Source organism: Podarcis bocagei (genome assembly GCF_964188305.1).
Source record: "Podarcis bocagei genome assembly, chromosome: 3".
Taxonomy (NCBI): domain Eukaryota; kingdom Metazoa; phylum Chordata; class Lepidosauria; order Squamata; family Lacertidae; genus Podarcis; species Podarcis bocagei.
Window position 1 is genome coordinate 57,058,884 of NC_138127.1, and position 17,329 is coordinate 57,076,212.

The 17,329-nt window shown below is 41.2% G+C and overlaps 1 protein-coding gene across 3 annotated transcripts in view; it reads right to left on the reverse strand.

Annotated features, from left to right (window-relative positions):
• The window catches only part of PRKN (parkin RBR E3 ubiquitin protein ligase), a 640,350-nt gene that overhangs the window by 517,838 nt on the left and 105,183 nt on the right, over window positions 1–17,329 (reverse strand). For all 3 annotated transcript variants that reach the window (XM_081187931.1, XM_081187932.1, XM_081187930.1), the window contains exon 2: window positions 9,580–9,743. In XM_081187931.1, coding sequence (XP_081044057.1) covers window positions 9,580–9,743 — 164 coding nt within the window. The remainder of the gene's footprint in view (window positions 1–9,579; window positions 9,744–17,329) is intronic.

Consider the following 17,329-nt stretch of genomic DNA (forward strand, 5'->3'; position numbering starts at 1 on the left):
GATTTTCTTACAGCTAATAACAATGTGCTAACAATTTCATGGAAGACTACTCATTTCTTTATCCTGCATGGTCTGTTTATACCGTTTAAGAGAAAAGAACGACGGCACAGATGCTTAGGAAATTAACAGCAACAGCCAAATAGAAGCATATTATATCCATTGAGTTGGCATATCCATTTCTATAAAACAGCAAGCCAGTATGGTCCAGAATGGACACGAGGAACTCTTGCTCAAATCCCTGCTGAACTATGATGTGCACTGGGTGGTCTTGGGCATATCACTGTGTTTCACAGAGGGGTCGTTAAGGTATAATACGCTTCCTAATTACGGGCTAACGTAAAAGAATTTTTTATTTTTATTTTTACATTTCTATATCGCCCTTCACCTGAGGATCACACAACAGTTTACAATATAAAACCCCCAAAATAAATAACATAGTAACAAACAAAAACAATACCCCCCCCCAATAAATACAGTTTTAAAAGGCCATAGATTGCTTAATTAGGCAAAGGCATGGGGAATGAGAAATGCTTTTGCCTGGCTCCTAAGATATGTGACAAAGCTACCAGGCAATACAAATAAGTATAACAAATAAGCAAAAGCTGAGCTAGATGTGTGTTATGTTTATATTATTTGTTTATAAAAATATTTGTATACCACTGTGTCATAGAAAGCATATATCCGAAAGGTTCACAGCAATAAAAACATAAAATCATTTCTGGAATGGTCTCCTTAGGGAGGCTCACCTGGTGCCTTCATTAAACATTTTTAGGCACTTGGCAAAAACATTCCTCTTCAACCAGGCCTTTAGCTGATGAGCATTCTATGTTCCTTTAACTTTGTTTATAGGAGGAAGGGGTTATTGGTTTGTTTTGCCTTTCTTCTTGTTTTTATTATGTACAGGGTCGGGTTAGGGTTTCATACGCTTCAGGTTACAGACTCCGCTAACCCAGAAATAGTACCTCGGGTTAAGAACTTTACTTCAGGATGAGAACAGAAATCGTGCTCCGGTGATGCGGCGGCAGCGGGAGGCCCCATTAGCTAAAGTGGTGCTTCAGGTTAAGAACAGTTTCAGGTTAAGAACGGACCTCCAGAACGAATTAAGTACTTAACCCGAGGTACCACTGTATTTCTTTTTATATTGTCTTTTTATGCTATGAACCACCCTGAAATCTTCAGATGAAGAGTGGCATACATTAAAAAACAAAACAAAATTAAAAACAGACATAAACAAACCATTGTTAACCTGTACTCTGTGCCTGATTCTATAAATAGATGCATCAGGATCATGCAAATATTTCACTCACTGTGTACTCCTTTCCTAAATATGAGAGATTGTAATTCTTAAGACTAAAAAGCAGCTACTAGCCATCTCCTAGGGTGCAGGTTCAAACACCATTCACACAGAACACCTACAGGGGAAATGTTGCAGCTTATTAGACAGGCTGAAATAACACAAACGCAAATGAGGTCTTCTTACCCTTACCTCAGGAAACAGCTTACCTGAAACCAAACCAAGCTATGGGTATTATCCCTTTGAAAGAAGCTGCACAGTTTTGCTTACATCAAGAAGCTATCTCAGCAGTATAGAGTTGCTTTATTTGTTTGCTATGAATTTGTCCCAGCTCTAGTTTTTCTGCCATCTTGTTAATTTTAGTTGCTAAGAGCTGCACAGTCTGAGACTAGCTCTTTTTTATTTATCTTTGCAATAACTGGAATTTCTGTGTTGTTTTTTAATTTAATAATCTGGCCTTCCCTTCACCACCCTCTTTCTCTTTGTTCTGGAGTGGCAGCCATTTTATCTTCATTCTATAGTATATGCAGTTCTTTTTTGGAGGGGGTACGCAGGGGTACGCATACCCCTAAACATTTTGTGAATCTTTGTACTTTTGTCCATTTACTGTATTTATTTTTCCTGATTTGAACTATAAAATGGTGGTTTTCTTGAGTCAAAATGAGAGAACCCCTAAATATTTTTTAAGGGAAAAAATACTGAATATATGGTTCCTAAATTGCTCCTCTAGGTGTTTCTACTCCCCCCCCCCAAAAAAAAAACAAAAAAAATGCATCTACAGCCACCACCATCCATTTCCCACACATTTTCAAGGGGGCCCAAACCTGAACTGCAGATTAGGGAGAGTGGCTGTAGAAAAAAAGACTACTATCTAGGGCAGCCTACACACAGGCTTCCCTGGCTCAGATGTCCACACCTAATGCATGGATGTCAGTGGTGGGATTAGAAAGACATGAAACTACAGCAGCAGCATGGCATGACCCCTTGGCCTCTTTCGTCATGTAATGCTCTTTCAAGTGAAGAGGCTAAAATGGCCAGTGATCCACTTCAGAGTTTTATTAGTAGTGGACAGCTGCTATCTATACTGCCTTTCCTAGGCAAGGCTTTCAATTCACTTCTGTAATCTACATCTCAGAGCTACAAATAAAAATCTTCATCACCTGTGAATCAAGATTGTTGACTGACAGATGACTCTCTAGTCACTGGTTTTGTGGAAATGTGTCAAAATACAAAAGAAAATTCAACCTCAGTTGGAAAATGTGCATTTGCACACAATGCTGATATAAACAATGTCATGTAACTTAAAGATCTTTTTGAAAAAACACTTCATAACGAAAATGACGCAATTGGACTACCCCAGGTATCTTTGGCATCTGCTATCTCAGAGTTTTATTAGACTTAATTTTATTATTCTAAATATCTAAAATAAATGATATCTGTAACATACATCACCAAGATACATGCAGTGTTCGAAACTCCTATTGTTCTTGGTGCATTTTGCAACAGAGAATTTCATTCGCACAGGCAGTTTCTGAGCCCTGGATGCAGTACTGCGCCTAAGATTTCACGTTAAAACTGTGGAATGGAAGGAGGTGGGGAGGCACTTCCAACTACTCTCTGAAGACTGGAGAAGAGACCCTCTTAAGAATATTAGGAGGATGGGCAGGGGAAGGATTAGACCATGTGAAAAATGAACATAGTATTTTAGCTGCAGTTCATTCATTATCAGCGTCAAATCCTAGTTATACAAAAAGCATGCCTAGACATTCTGTTGCTGCACCCATAACCTAGACTTAAAGGTGCCATGTAGTGCCTAGGTTTCGTATCTCAGTTTCTAACACTGGTTAGATCAGTTCCAAATTATCAAAATGCTTCTCAGCAGTTTTAGAGCCACAAAGGAATAGACAAGAGTCATATCAGTCAGAAATAGTATCATTAGTCATTATTCTATTTGTGAAAGTAATGAAAATAGAATTATGCATTTCTTAACATGTATATATAAAATTTAGCTGACATACTAGTTACTCATTAATTCAAAAGCTAGTTACAGCTTCTATAATTCTGCTGAGTGAATTCTTCCTGTTACTCACAGGAAGTCCACTTATGTTAATGCTACGTTGCAAAAGTGATGGATGTGAGCAGAAGGTCTAGGCTAATTTCAAGAGCAAAAAATAATTAAAAATGCATAATATAGCTGGTCTGATTCTCTTGGTTTGTAATTATCAATGTACCTAGCTATTTTCAAAGCAGTCTTTTGACACTTAGAGGAAAGAGCAGCTGAATAAGGAACTGTAGCATATGCTTCTGATACTTTTTGCACTGAAGTTAAGCCTGAAAGTTAAGCGATTCTTAGGGCTCTATCCAAAGAATTAGACCAAAAGAATAAAAAGTTCCCTGTGCTCAAGGAAGCTTTGGACATGTGTTTCTCCAAGAGCAGCTCCAGTCAAGCATCTTTTGAAATAAAGAGGCTGTTTGTGATTTGGACATGGAGATCTGCTGTTCAAAAGAAATAATAGTTTTTGAAAAATCTACTAGAGTTTTCTAAGCCCCAGGGCTGGCCCTTGTATTGGGCAGAGCAGGACAGCCACCTCAGGCGGCCAGAGCTGTGAATGCCATGCAACCTACCCTGTTCTATATAAACTAGTCTTATATTGCTGCACTGGAGAACACTGACTCATCACCAGTGTTGGAAAGAGATTCAGCTGCATATGGAAAAAGGGACTGTCATCCTGCCCTTTATTTCAAGCAGTTTGGTTAGTGCTGCCAAGCCCTTCATGGCCACTGTATTTTCCCAGTATGATGAGTAACATATACATTAAAGTACGTTTGCGCAACTGGTGCACAGAAAATTGGGTATTATTATATGCAGGGAAGGGGTAATCACACCAATTTGGATGTCAGGGAAGAGTTAGAAGTTTCCAGTTTCTCAGAGGGAGAAAGCATTCCACAAAGGGGGGGGGGGGGGAGAGCAGTGAATCTAACAGAAGAGAGCAACAGGAACAACAGGGAGGGACAGGATGTTCATAGGAAAGGCAAGGGTTAAGTTCTAGCTCAGATTCGGAGGAGGGGAGATACAAGCCAGCTCTAGTGAGGAGGTTACAAAAAAGAGCAGGGAAGCGAAGGGAAGGGAAGGGCGCCTTCGCCATTTTGAGGGTGGCTGGTCACGGAGAAGCAGAGCTCAGAAGGTATCTGAAATAAGTGACTCTGAGGAATAATAGTTAAGAACCGTTTATAAGATTGTTTTGTTAATACGCAATAAGAAGTTATAAAAGAACAAGAAGCGTTTGTGTGGTGATCTGAAGAGGACAATGACCAGTCCTGACATTGGACTCTGTCTTTTTTGTGCCAATGCCAGCCCTTTACAGGGGATGAAGCTGTGAAAAAGATCTACTTACAGGGAACATTAACAGAAAGTATGAACTTCCCAAATAAACTTTCCAAATTGCTTAATCGTGTTAATTTCAACTCACAGCAGACGCTCACACTGCCTCCTACTGTTTAAACCCAACAGTTTTCTCATCAGAAAGAGTCCAATTGAATTACAACATATGGAGTCAGTCAGACCTTATTTATATCACTTCTCACATTAAAATCAAGATGAAGGTGAATTAGTTCAGGCAATTCCTAGCACATAATTCACCCCCCACCCACCCAAATACTCAATTACATGGAAGGACAGAAGTCCATAAATTGTGGTAATTTACAGTTCCTCTTAGGAGTGTATAAAGAATACAGTAAAAAATAGCACAACTATCTGTATCACTAATTATATCTGGTACAAGTTACAAGCAGTGAGATTTACTTCACATTCTGCTCCTGACATGTTCCTTTAAACAGTAATATGTCAGAGGAAATAAGATAATTATGTTAAATTTTACACTGGAAAATTTATTTATTTGTTTAATAAACCTGTGTATCACCCTCTATCCATGGATCTCAGGGCAGTTCACAACATAAAAATACAAGATAAAAACATAATTTTAAAAAGAACCAAAAAAACCCACAAACCAATAAACACCCAGCCCCACCCCATTCCCCTCCCACAAACACCTTTAAAAGGACATAGAATGTTAATCAGCCAAAGGCCTGGTTGAGGAGAAATGTCTTTGCCTCGCACCTAAAGCTGTATAATGAAGGTGCCTGGTGAGCCTCTCTGGGGAGCGAATTCCACAAAAGGAGAGCCACTGCAGAAAAGGTCTGTTCATGTGTCACCACCCTCCAGATCTCTCATGGATGAGCCACACAAAGAAGGGCCTCAGATTATGGTCATAGGGTTCATATGGAGAGACACAATCCTTGAAGGTTGTGAATCTCAGAATTTTCTCACCAACTATTCTGATTCCTCAAAACTTACTTGTTTGTTTGTTTGTTTGTTTGTTTGTTTGTTTGTTTATAAAGTCTCTATAAAGAGCACATGAAAATGGACAACCAGTACTCTCTTGCTCCCAAAAGAGGTAGTGGCAACTGGGTGGTAATTATTGTAAACCTCTGGGTCCAAAGAGGACTTTTTAAAGGAAAGGCTAAACCTTAAATGCAGCTTCCATACATACACATTCACCACTCTCTGGACCCACCCTATCAACCCACCCACTACCCGCTAGTTCAAGCCACAATGGACAAGAGTCAAACTCTTAGAAGCAAGATGGCTTCTGAATACCAGCAGCTTTCAAAATTGGACAGGATGGTGCACTGGACATCTCATTTGGACCTGTACTATCAGTAGTGTTCACATCCCTGTAGAGACCATTAGAGAATAGTGATTTTACCCTGAAAGTACTGAGCAAAATTGTCACAGCACATCTCAGAATCTCCCTTACGCACCCCTCTTCTTCACACCTGTGCCAAAAACCTTTCCAGCCCACTCCTTCCCTTGCTTTCTATACTCAACTTTCAAGTGGAGAAAGTCTTCAGTTCTCCTGCTGAAGCCAAGAGAAGGAAAGCATCTTTGAGCAAATATGGCCACACTGGCAGCACAACAAGCAATAGATGTAACTAGAAAATAATGGGAGTTGCATATATTAATTAAATGGCCAGATACATTTCTGACTAGAGAATACTGTGTGATATCTTCCCCTGTGTTGTTCTCCCATTGCTCTTGTGTGTGAGAGAGGGAAGTCAGGCAGGAGAACAGGTTACCTAAACTTATTCACATCCTGATATGGGGTGATATGTCCACAGAAAATTTTCTGTTTCATTAGCAGGAATGAACAGATGCCAACAGCAAATACAATATTAGGCAAGGCTGACAGTGTCAATGTTTGTTTACTAAATGTAAGAATGTTGGAGGAATCTGTTGACAACAGGCTATCAAGCAGATTTCCTTCCACTCGCCCATTCAACGAACCTGATTCCTGCTATGCTATGGATTCTTTTTGCCCGAACATGTGAATGCGAAAGTGTACACATTGCCCTCAACATGCTCTTGCCCATTCTCTCTTTCACACAACCGTGGACTTACGTCTCTATAAACTGAAAGTGAAATGTTCACGACAAAAGTTGGCAAGAAGAGAAGCTGAAATATCACAGGATGTTCTCCCTTCCGCAAGAGGCAGGACTAGTTTTTGCTGTGAACAATTGCTAATGTGTGTGCTCAGCGCATTGTCAACAAAGCAGCAAGCTCATGACTGAAGAGAAAACTGTGAATAAATGTGAGGAACTAGACACAGGCATGAGAAGCCTCTCTTGTTACTATGAAAAAACAGATAAACCTTCTATTTTACATTCATTGTTTCAAGCTGCAGGAAGCTATGTTTCCCTATTTGAAGAAAACTGAAGTCACAGTTTGCATTTCACCCAGAAACAGCCTGACACAATTAAACAACAATTATAACACTTTGATGCCAGAATTAGACAGCAATGCAGACAGGTGTAAGAAACATATGAACAGCTAACAAAACCTTACAATCCTAACATTTGTCAACAAAAGGCTTCCCATATAAATAGTTTATTGCATTTTAATAAACAACATCATATATAAGATAGGGATGCAACAGCAAGGAAGGCCCTCTTTTTCCAGTAAGACATCAGAAAGGGAAAGGAGACACTTGACACAGAAGCAACTGTATGCTTCGGCAGCAGAAGATGCTCTGAGGAATGACAAGAGCAATCTGCATTTCTATAGTTTCTTTTGTGTGCCCAAACTCCCTAAAGCATTTTGCAAAGCGATAAGTATCATACCTGGCTAGGAGAAGTGATAGGATGTCAATACAGTAGCAGCTCTCTGTGCAACCAGACACAGCAGCTACTCAATGCATAGCAATGCTCCCACACAGCTGTAAACATGAGGGCCAATTAATCTGTGCTGGTTAGAAAACAGGAAGTGTTTGCCTTTGGGTAAACTTTCCCCTTTTAGATAGTTACCTGGGTGACCACAGGAAGGTGCCTGGTTCTCTGATGCTGTACAGTAGGAATACATGACTCACACACCCTCAGAACTTCACCTTTTCATGCAGGGCATATATAAGAAATGGAATAGGGGAGAAATCATGAAGGAAGGGTATACACAAGCAGCCAGCAGTTGTAGGGAGCAGGTCCAGTGGGTCAAAGCTCATAATGATCTCAGGCTTACACTAAAGGTTTAATGTAAATAATAATACAGGTTTATTCTGCTATGGTCAAAGCAACAGAAAGAACAAGCAAGAAGTAGGTCCTCTGCATGGAGAAGATTGAGAAATGCTATTGGGTGACAGAGAGAAGGTGAAACTGCTCAACACCTACTTTCCCTCTGTTCTCCCAAAAGGAAAGTAGGGCCCAACCTGGTGATAACAGAATAAACAATGCAAGGAGGGAGATGCAGCCCAAATAGGAAAAGAGGTGGTAAGCAAATACCTAGCTGCAGGGTTCTGTCCTGCGCCTTTTGTTAGGTGTGCGTTAGTTGAGATCCCTGCATTGCAGGGAGTTGGAATTGATGACTCTGGGGTCCCTTCCAACTCAGGAATTCTATGATTTGATGATTCTATGAAGTGTTCCCTGTAACACCTTAATCATATTACCCAACTGCAAACCCGAATGGAACCAAACCTTATGTTTTAATGGGATTTTTCTCACATTTATCTCTTGCTGCCTTTGTCTCTTGTTTTCCCCTCCCTTTATTGCATCCCCCCCCTACCATATTTAGACTGTGAATTTCCAGGGGTGCATTTTTTGGCTTATGAAACTGTAAAGCACCACGTACTGATGGTGTGACGACAGCAGCAGCAGGAACACAATAATGCTGCTAGTAACAGAGCAATTTATCCTCTCTGGCAAATTCGAGGTTTCCGAAATGCAACCTCGTTACATGCAATCTTTTGTTCAGATCAAAAGGAAACTCCCAATCGAACAAAGTATCAGACACGCTGGTAACAACGAAGGCACCGGGGAAGATCATAGCTCCAAGGAGCCTTACAAAAATGTATATTCATTCTACACCTGTCCTGTCAAGCTGTTTTCCCTCTCAGTGTAATAATACTTAATTCTGATACAGCACTTTGTGCACATTGTGTCAGCCATCCTTACAACAGCCCTGAGAGCCCAGCCAGTATCATTATCCCCATTCTGCAAGAAGGGGAGGGCAGACATTGGCTGAAAGAATAGGGGCTTCCCTAAGGCTACCTTCTTCTCCATTTTACATTTTAACACAACCGTTAGCTAAACCATGAGGATGTGATGAACTCAGCAACTTCTACATCTCCCATCCCCTATCAGCTAATTTTTTCTCCCCTTCCTCCCCCCGCAAGTAAATCATCACTTTGGTGTGGTGCCTTTGGGAGAACCTTACTGGCTCCTGCGATCAGGCCTTCAAAAGGACTCTATTTCATCAGCACGTGCACTTACACACTCTCTCACACAGCAGCAACAGCAGCCTTACAACTATCCTCCAGGGGTCACAATTGGGTTACAAATTTCATATAACGTGATGACTGAGCAGCCTGATTTAGAACAATTTATTCACATCCTTCCTCATTAAGATTCAAATGGAATAAGTAATGTAGAAATTGAACAGATACAGAAAATGTGCATAGCTTGCTCCTGTAGTCAGTAAACATTTATTCACTAAGCAAAGATCTCTTCTCCTCCCCCTCTCATATTCCTTCTTCCTCCCCTCCCCATCCTTTTGCCTTGCTGTTTTAATGCATAATTAAGAAGGTCAGAATTAATGAAGCAGTGTGGAGTAAAGTTCAAGGAATCCCCAGGCACTATTTATTCTATTAGATCTCAGGAGTGAATGTCAGATTGGCAATGTTAGAGGCAGAAGCAGTTAGGCTGGCAGCATCCCAGAAAGGAAACTACCAAGGGAGACTTACCTGCAGTGTCAAGTCATTCCTGAGCTCCTTCCCTGCAAAAATCACACGCAACTGGTCAGCTGGAACTCCCTGTCGCTTAGCAACCACCTCCTTGAGCTGGAAGATGCTGGTGTCTGAATCAACCTCCACTGGGAAACCATGGCTGGAGTTGAACCTGACAAATACTGACCAAGAACAAGACATATTTTAAGTGTGTGTGTGTGTGTGTGTGTGTGTGTGTGTGTGTGTATGCCTGAATATTTTGAAGTCTGAAGCATCTGAGAATGGCACAAGAAACAGCTAAGAAAAATGGACAACGGGCAAAATGGTACTGTAAAATGTTAGTGTGTTTTATCATTTTAAAAGGAGCAACTGTGTTACATTGCAGTTTATTATTTTGATAGATAATTCCAAGTAAGACATTCTACCATGTAATTTTCTTAACTAATTAAACATGCATTATGTTTCAGATGTCACCCTAAATTACATTTACTATATGGAATGAAATGCAGACATTATTAGCAATATGTACAATAATCACTAATATCAGTTTAGCCTTGCCCTTGGGACAGATCAAAATATATGCTCAGTATATTTTTTTTTCTCTCTCTCTCTCCAAACAAATGCAAGAAACACATGTGTGCTGTGTGCAAGCTGCTTTTGAAGGGAAGCTTTTAAAATACAGTAATACTGATTCATACACACTGGCCTCCCATAGATATAATTGTCTAGAAAATAACAATGGAGAGAAAATTGTATATTTTATGCAGAGTCTTAAGTCTTTTTCTGGAGCAGTGTGGTCTTTCTCAGAGTTCACTTAAATAATTGCAATGCATAACTTCTGTTGACATATTTGTGGAATGCCAAAAATTACTCCAAAATTCAGAGCTATGGCAACCAGTCAAATCATACACCAACATTTGGCATGTAAGATACAAACTACCACCATTCACAACTCAGGGTTGCTTGTTCATTATTTCAGAAATATAATTTACATCATTATTATTTATTGAATTTATATGTCACCCTATACCCAGAGGTCTCAGGGCAGTTCACAGAATAAAATCAAAATATAAAACCACAAAATACATAATCAAAGCAAAAACAACAACCCAATGACAGCCCCCCCAAAACCCCACATATTAAAAGGGCATAGGGTGTCAATCAAATCGACCATATCAAATCAATCATATACTTTGTGACTGACAGTAATCATAAAAAAGTATGGGGGCAAACTGGAAAGCCATGTAAACTAACTAGAAAGGCATGGAACCTCTTTTCCTAATCCCTGAGTATTTATTTACATAATAAATACTCCAGAAACATAGATGTTCACAAAGACACAGATTCATTCATTTGCACTACCATAATCGCACAACGGCTATCTCTTCTTTCACACCTCTGGTTTCAGTTGCTATCTTTGTACGCTATAAAACATGGAACAAGATACACAGAAGGGAGATTCACATAGTCCTCAAACTTTCTTTTTTTTTGGGGGGGGGGAATCCAGGATTCACACTTTTTCCTTTGAACTGGAGACAGCAAAAGACAAGGAAACTGATGGAGGTCATTGTCCTGTCAGGTTTTCCCCACTACCCCACCCCTGGTTTATGAAAGCCCATCCATGGCAGCAGAGATTGATTGGGTATCAATAGAAAATGATGCCAGTAATTATTTGCTGGATGTACTAAACCCTGCCTCCACCTCAGGGGCGCTGAATATATGGGGTGCAAAGGATTCCAGTCCCCCCCAATATTTTGGGGAAGAGGGCTATACCCCCCAATATTTAGGTGGCTGCCACTCCCTGCCGCTGCTGAGTGCCCTCCATGCGCCCCAGCCCCAGCCCCCGCTTGGCAGCCAAGGAACCGGGTCGGAGTCGGGGCAAGCAAAGGTGAAGATCACTCTCTGCGTGTCCCATCACATGACATGTCACATGGCCCCTGCTCCACCTGACTCCATTTTGTGCCTGCCTGTGCCCCTGCATCATCATTTTGTGACTGGTTGGCCTCAGTAATATTCATCCATATCAAGCAGGGCCTGGGTTTAGGAAGTTGGAGCACTGGCACTGTACTGTTGCTCAGAATTTCTGCTGATATAAATTAGCATACAATTTAAGCACCAGGAGGATAGACATTTCTTATGGCAGGCTATAAAGGAATCTGTTGTTAGAGGTTAGCATAAGAAGCACTCCCCCCCCACCCTTGACTTCCGTTGTGAACCATTAAAGGAAGGTTCCTAGAGCAATCTTGAAGATTTTCCGCATCTCAAAGGCAGCTGTCCCTTGTGAGTTCTTCACAGTTCGACCTGCCACTGTCTTCCCTGTGGCAGTCATTTTTTTTATAAAAAAAAAGTTTATACACCACGTCTTTGTCTGTTATCCACCTCATACCCAAATAATAGGATTCCCTTAAGGAACAAACTCTTAAGAAGAGATTTAGAAGCTAAGTCCACCATCCTCCAAAATAGCCTGAGGCCAATTTTGCCATGTTACATTATGTGACATGACCTGTTTGCTGAAAACTGTATATGAAAAACAATGTGTGCTACAAAACTGAGTAGCAATTTCAAGGGGTAAAATATACATTTCAAATACTTAAAATATTGTTCTCATACACATTAATGATCAGCTCAAGTTATTTTTGAAGCACTACATTATGAATTCATAACTAAGCTCTACACCACTATGAAATCCTCAACACTTTTGTTTGGGTTTACTAAGTACATTAAAAGCGTTAGGGTTTTTTGTTTGCTTGCTTGCTTTTTAAAAAGAGTTGAGAGTTCAGGATTACATACAGAGGGGATGACTAAGATTCTATGTCCATTACAATAGAATGGCCCCCTCAATCCATTTTTTTTAGGGGGCCAGGGCCCCCATTGTACAGGCCGAATGTGGAGCCAGGCGCGGAGCAACACCAGGATGTCACTTCCGCATTGTGACATGCTGAAATCAAAAAGCACACTGACTCCTCCATCCCATTAAGGTAGTCATGACATGGATACATATGTGAACCAGGCCTCTGTGCTGCTGGGAAAAAGGAAAGAAGGAAGGGACTCATACTGTCCAGCATGCATAACAAACCAGAGCGGTGAGCGGTGGCAAAACTGCATGCTCGGGCACCGGGGGCTGAGAGCAGGCGGGGGCGTGGCTGGAGCACATCCCGGTGGCGGCGCGTGTGTCCCGGGGGCATGGCATGTTGTCTGGGTGGCGGGGTGTGCATCCCAGGGGCATGGCGTGCCATCCACAGGGGCGTGGCACCCGGCGCGGGGTATGTGTGTGGCATGTGTCTGGGGGCAGCCGCGATGGTACCTTTCTCCCTGATGGTACTGGGGGCGGTGCACTCCCCCCCCCCCCCGTTCCTCCACCAGTGAACCAGAGACTAGGATCTAGGATCTTTTCCTAATTCTGGCTGTGTACACAACCAGTGTGTTAAGGCACGAATGGGGCACAGAGGTCCTATGTTTCAGTTTACTTTTTTGTGCATGTTCATCAACACATGAGTTAACTGAACTCTAGCTCCCATTCACTCTAGGTAAAGGTAAAGAGACCCCTGACCATTAGGTCCAGTCGTGACCGACTCTGGGGTTGCGGCGCTCATCTTGCTTTACTGGCCGAGGGAGCCGGCGTACAGCTTCCAGGTCATGTGGCCAGCATGACTGGGCCGCTTCTGGTGAACAAGAGTAGCGCACGGAAATGCCGTTTACCTTCCTGCTGGAGTGGTACCTATTTATCTACTTGCACTTTGACATGCTTTCGAACTGCTAGGTTGGCAGGAGCTGGGACCAAGCAACAGGAGCTCACCCCGTTGCGGGGATTTGAACCGCCGACCTTCTGATCGGCAAGCCCTAGGCTCTGTGGTTTAACCCACAGCGCCACCCGCATCCCGTCCCATTGACTCTAGTGAGTGGTAATCGATGGAGTGCATTTGCACTGTGTGTCGCTGTCCTTATCCTCAAATGGCACTTCCCTGCCCTCCCTGACCTCCAGAAACCTGAAGTTCATTGTGGTCAGGTGTGCAGGTATTTGTGTGCATGGCTATTTTAAAGTTAATTTTTGAGATACAAGTTTACCAATATACCAAACTTACACAAATCAGTGGGCTAAAAATAGTAATATAAATACATATGTATTGTACCCATTCCCACCAGTAGTCCACCAAGAAGCACATCATCAACAGAAGTCAAGGATGTGGTGAAACACTGAGCAACACGTCACCACACATGAAAAACAAGACAAGAGTTACACAATGCACTTCAGTACGTCCACATTTGGACAGTGTGCAATTTTATGTTGGATTCTTTTCCCCTAACCAGATTATGGAGGTAAAGTACAGACTGACACTTGGATGAGGACAACACTGCATCAACAATGTAGAAAAATATGCACAAATCTAGTCACCTTTAAAGTGCCAGGTCTATGTGTTCAGCTTCTATCTGTTCACCTTCTTGAACAGAACAGGACTTAAGGGGTCTCTCTCCACCCAAGAGTTAAAGATGTCAGTGTATTTTCACTGATGCTAGAACATTCAATAAAAGAGGTATCCAAACATACTAGGGATTATTACTGAAAAGGACAATGAAACAAAAGCACAATAACACAAAATGCATTGCTTGGCAATGTATCAAAAGATTAAATCTCTACAAGCCTTTATTCCTTGCAAATAAAGACATTGACAAATGAATAGCATTATAATTATTTTTAAAAATCTTTCATACACTTCAAATTAGTAACGCTGTAATACATTTTCAAATTATTCACCACCGTCCTCTCTTTAATTTAATTGTGCTTTCAGCACTGTAGCATAGGTCTTGGTCTTTTTGCTACTCAACAAACCTGGAAAAATTGTTGCTCAGTGATTTAATACCTTTGCAAATATATATATGCTATCACACACACACATACTCGCACATCATATTTGCATAACATATAATACTCCCAGCAGAATATTCATCTTTGCATAATGTTTTCTACCAGCAAACGACAAAGGGAAGGAAGAAGAGCATAATAAATCCTGCTTACATTATTCTAATGTTACTGGGACATTGTAACTTCTTTATTCTGTCAGGAACAGTTACCCTCAGATGTTTAATTCTTTTTGAACAAGCCAAAAAGGTCCATTACATAATGCAAGTAGTCCCCTCTCATAGAACAATGGTTTCAAGATTGGATTAAAAATTATATAAGAAAAAAGGCGCCCACTGTCATGCCAACTGCTAAGGTTATTGTAGGATGGGGTACAGATTAAAAGCGGACAAAGTACCTTCTGATATTTTATAGAAGGGGTCTATTGCATGGGTCCCAATTTTGTTTGAAAAACAATCAACATTGATTTAAAACAAACTGACCTGCAAGACTGTTTCCTCATACAATGTCCACTTCCCAACCATAGCCACCTGCCCTTACCGATGGGAGTAGGTAAGGAGGTAGGTACAATCAGGATCTTAAAGTGAGCTCCCTATTGTTCCATTGCAAGTGGGGCTGCCAGTCAGATGACTGGCAAGGTCAGTTCTACTGGGACTACATGAAGCTGCACTACGGAGTTCGTGAGGAGAAACTCCCTCATGCAAATGAGGCAGATCATGGTCAGTGCCAATCAACTGATTGGCATTGTCAGCCAGTCCTGCTTTGTCATCTGCAGGCACAGCTGGGATTCAAAAGGCAAGTGGACATTTCCCCATTGCAACCAATCAGTATGGAGGTGGCCATTTGAATGCAAACCACACCTGCAAACAGACTTCAAAGGCTCTTGCTGAGAGTCACTTTGCACTTTGACAGGTGGGTAGAATAACACACCTGTTAATGTTGATTTAAAGGTGAGGGGGCAGGACTTAAGGCTTTGGCCCACCAACTGGCTCCAGTTCCCCACCTGTTTTATGGGCCAACCACCAAATACTAATTTTTTTTGGAAGCTCTTCATACAGTAAGACTTACTTCCAAGTAAATGTGTTTATAACTACGGCCTGGGAATAAGTAGAATTGCACTCAGTGGACTGTATTTCTGAGTAAATAAACACAGGACTGTACTGCAATTAATTTACTCTACCTTGGTGTGTTCAAGCAGCAGCATACACTATCAAATAGCTCGTTATAAATATAAGTGGTCTTAATATTTCAGCAGCCTTAACATTTAGAATGTCTTTTCATTGAAACAACGGTCTGTTTATTGCAGCTGGATGCTTGTTAAAGGAGTTGATAATTATTTGCCTGAAAAATGTGACATTTCTAGATTTGTGGGTAGCATAGCCAGACAAATAGCGCAAGTCAGCTATGAACAATCGAGCAATTAGGAACAATAGCATTAAACTTTTGTGACAATACTACGACAGCAAAAGAGTAGATGTGCTTACAAGTTTAAGATGAAAGGATAACCATTCTTAGAACTAGGTCCTATGCTCAGTTCCTTCTTGCACACTTCCTACGGGCATTCAGCTGGCAACTTTGAGAACACGATGCTGGTGTAAATTGGCTACTGGCCTGATCCAATCATGAATCAGAATTAAATAGCAACTAATATTGTCTAAGATTTCTAAACAGAATGTTTAAAAAGTAGGTTCAAGGGGTTACAATGAATGTTTTGTTAATGTTTAAGTCAGTATTTGTTTTGTGGAAGAGAAATATAGAACAGTTGTTCTTTTAAAAGTTATACATATTTGATAACCTAACAATATACAGTAGACGCTCGGGTTGTGAACGTGATCCATGCAGGATGCATGTTCACAACCCGCAGCAGCGTGTCTGTGCACGCGCGGGTTGTGATTCGGCGCTTCTGCGCATGCACGACCGCCGAAACCTGGAAGTAACCCATTCCGGTACCTCCGGGTTTCGGCAGTCCATAATCTAAAAAAAACACTACCTGGAGAGTCTGTCACCCTAGGTATGACTGTAAGTGATTACAGCTATGAAACCATAATGTGATTAATAATAATAATAATAATAATAATAATAATAATAATAATAATTGTTAATTCATACATCTAAGAACTAAATTGTTTTGTCCCATTATATATCCCCCCCTGCATTTCTCCTTCCCTATAATCAATCAAAACATGCATATGGAAATGACTTAATTTGGTCTTCATATACACTTCCACTAACAAAGCCAAGACTATGTTCTGGCTGGCATTCAGGCTAAGTAGATTTATGGGCTTGATTGCTGGGGTTTGGTGTGTTCATTGGGAACGGGAGAAATGCCTGAACATCTGCCTTCAGTACAGATGGTGTGAAGCTACCCTATAGACTTTCTGTTCCTGGAAGTCTTACTCTGTTCACAGAAGGGGCTATGATCATGTGGAGGTGATTTTCACCCAATTCCCGCTTCTTCTGCAGCCTCCTGGACCAGCTTCTGCACTGCTCCTAAAGGTTCTTCAACTCAACCAGGCTTTCAGAATGTGCATAAAGGAAACCACCTCCTCTCATTCTTTGAGCATAATTCTGTTCACAGGATCTGTAGCTCACAAGATCTCAAACCCAAGTATGTAGAATTTAAGGAATGCCAGTGGCACTTAAAAAAAAGTGCACTGTGCTATGCCCTAATTTTATTTCCACACCACTTTTTATGCTTCTTTATAATGTAAGGGAATAAAGCCACACTCTGCTAGTTTCTGAATTAAGGCAACAACCATGACCACACCAGGGGTGAGGGAGACCGACTGCTGAGAAGCCACTGACTTCAAAACACTAGGAATTCAAAAAGGGGGAGAATGGGTGAAAAGGACATCTCAAGGTCACTTTCACCAAGTAAAGCCAACCTGAGATAGTGGGTATAAACTGTTT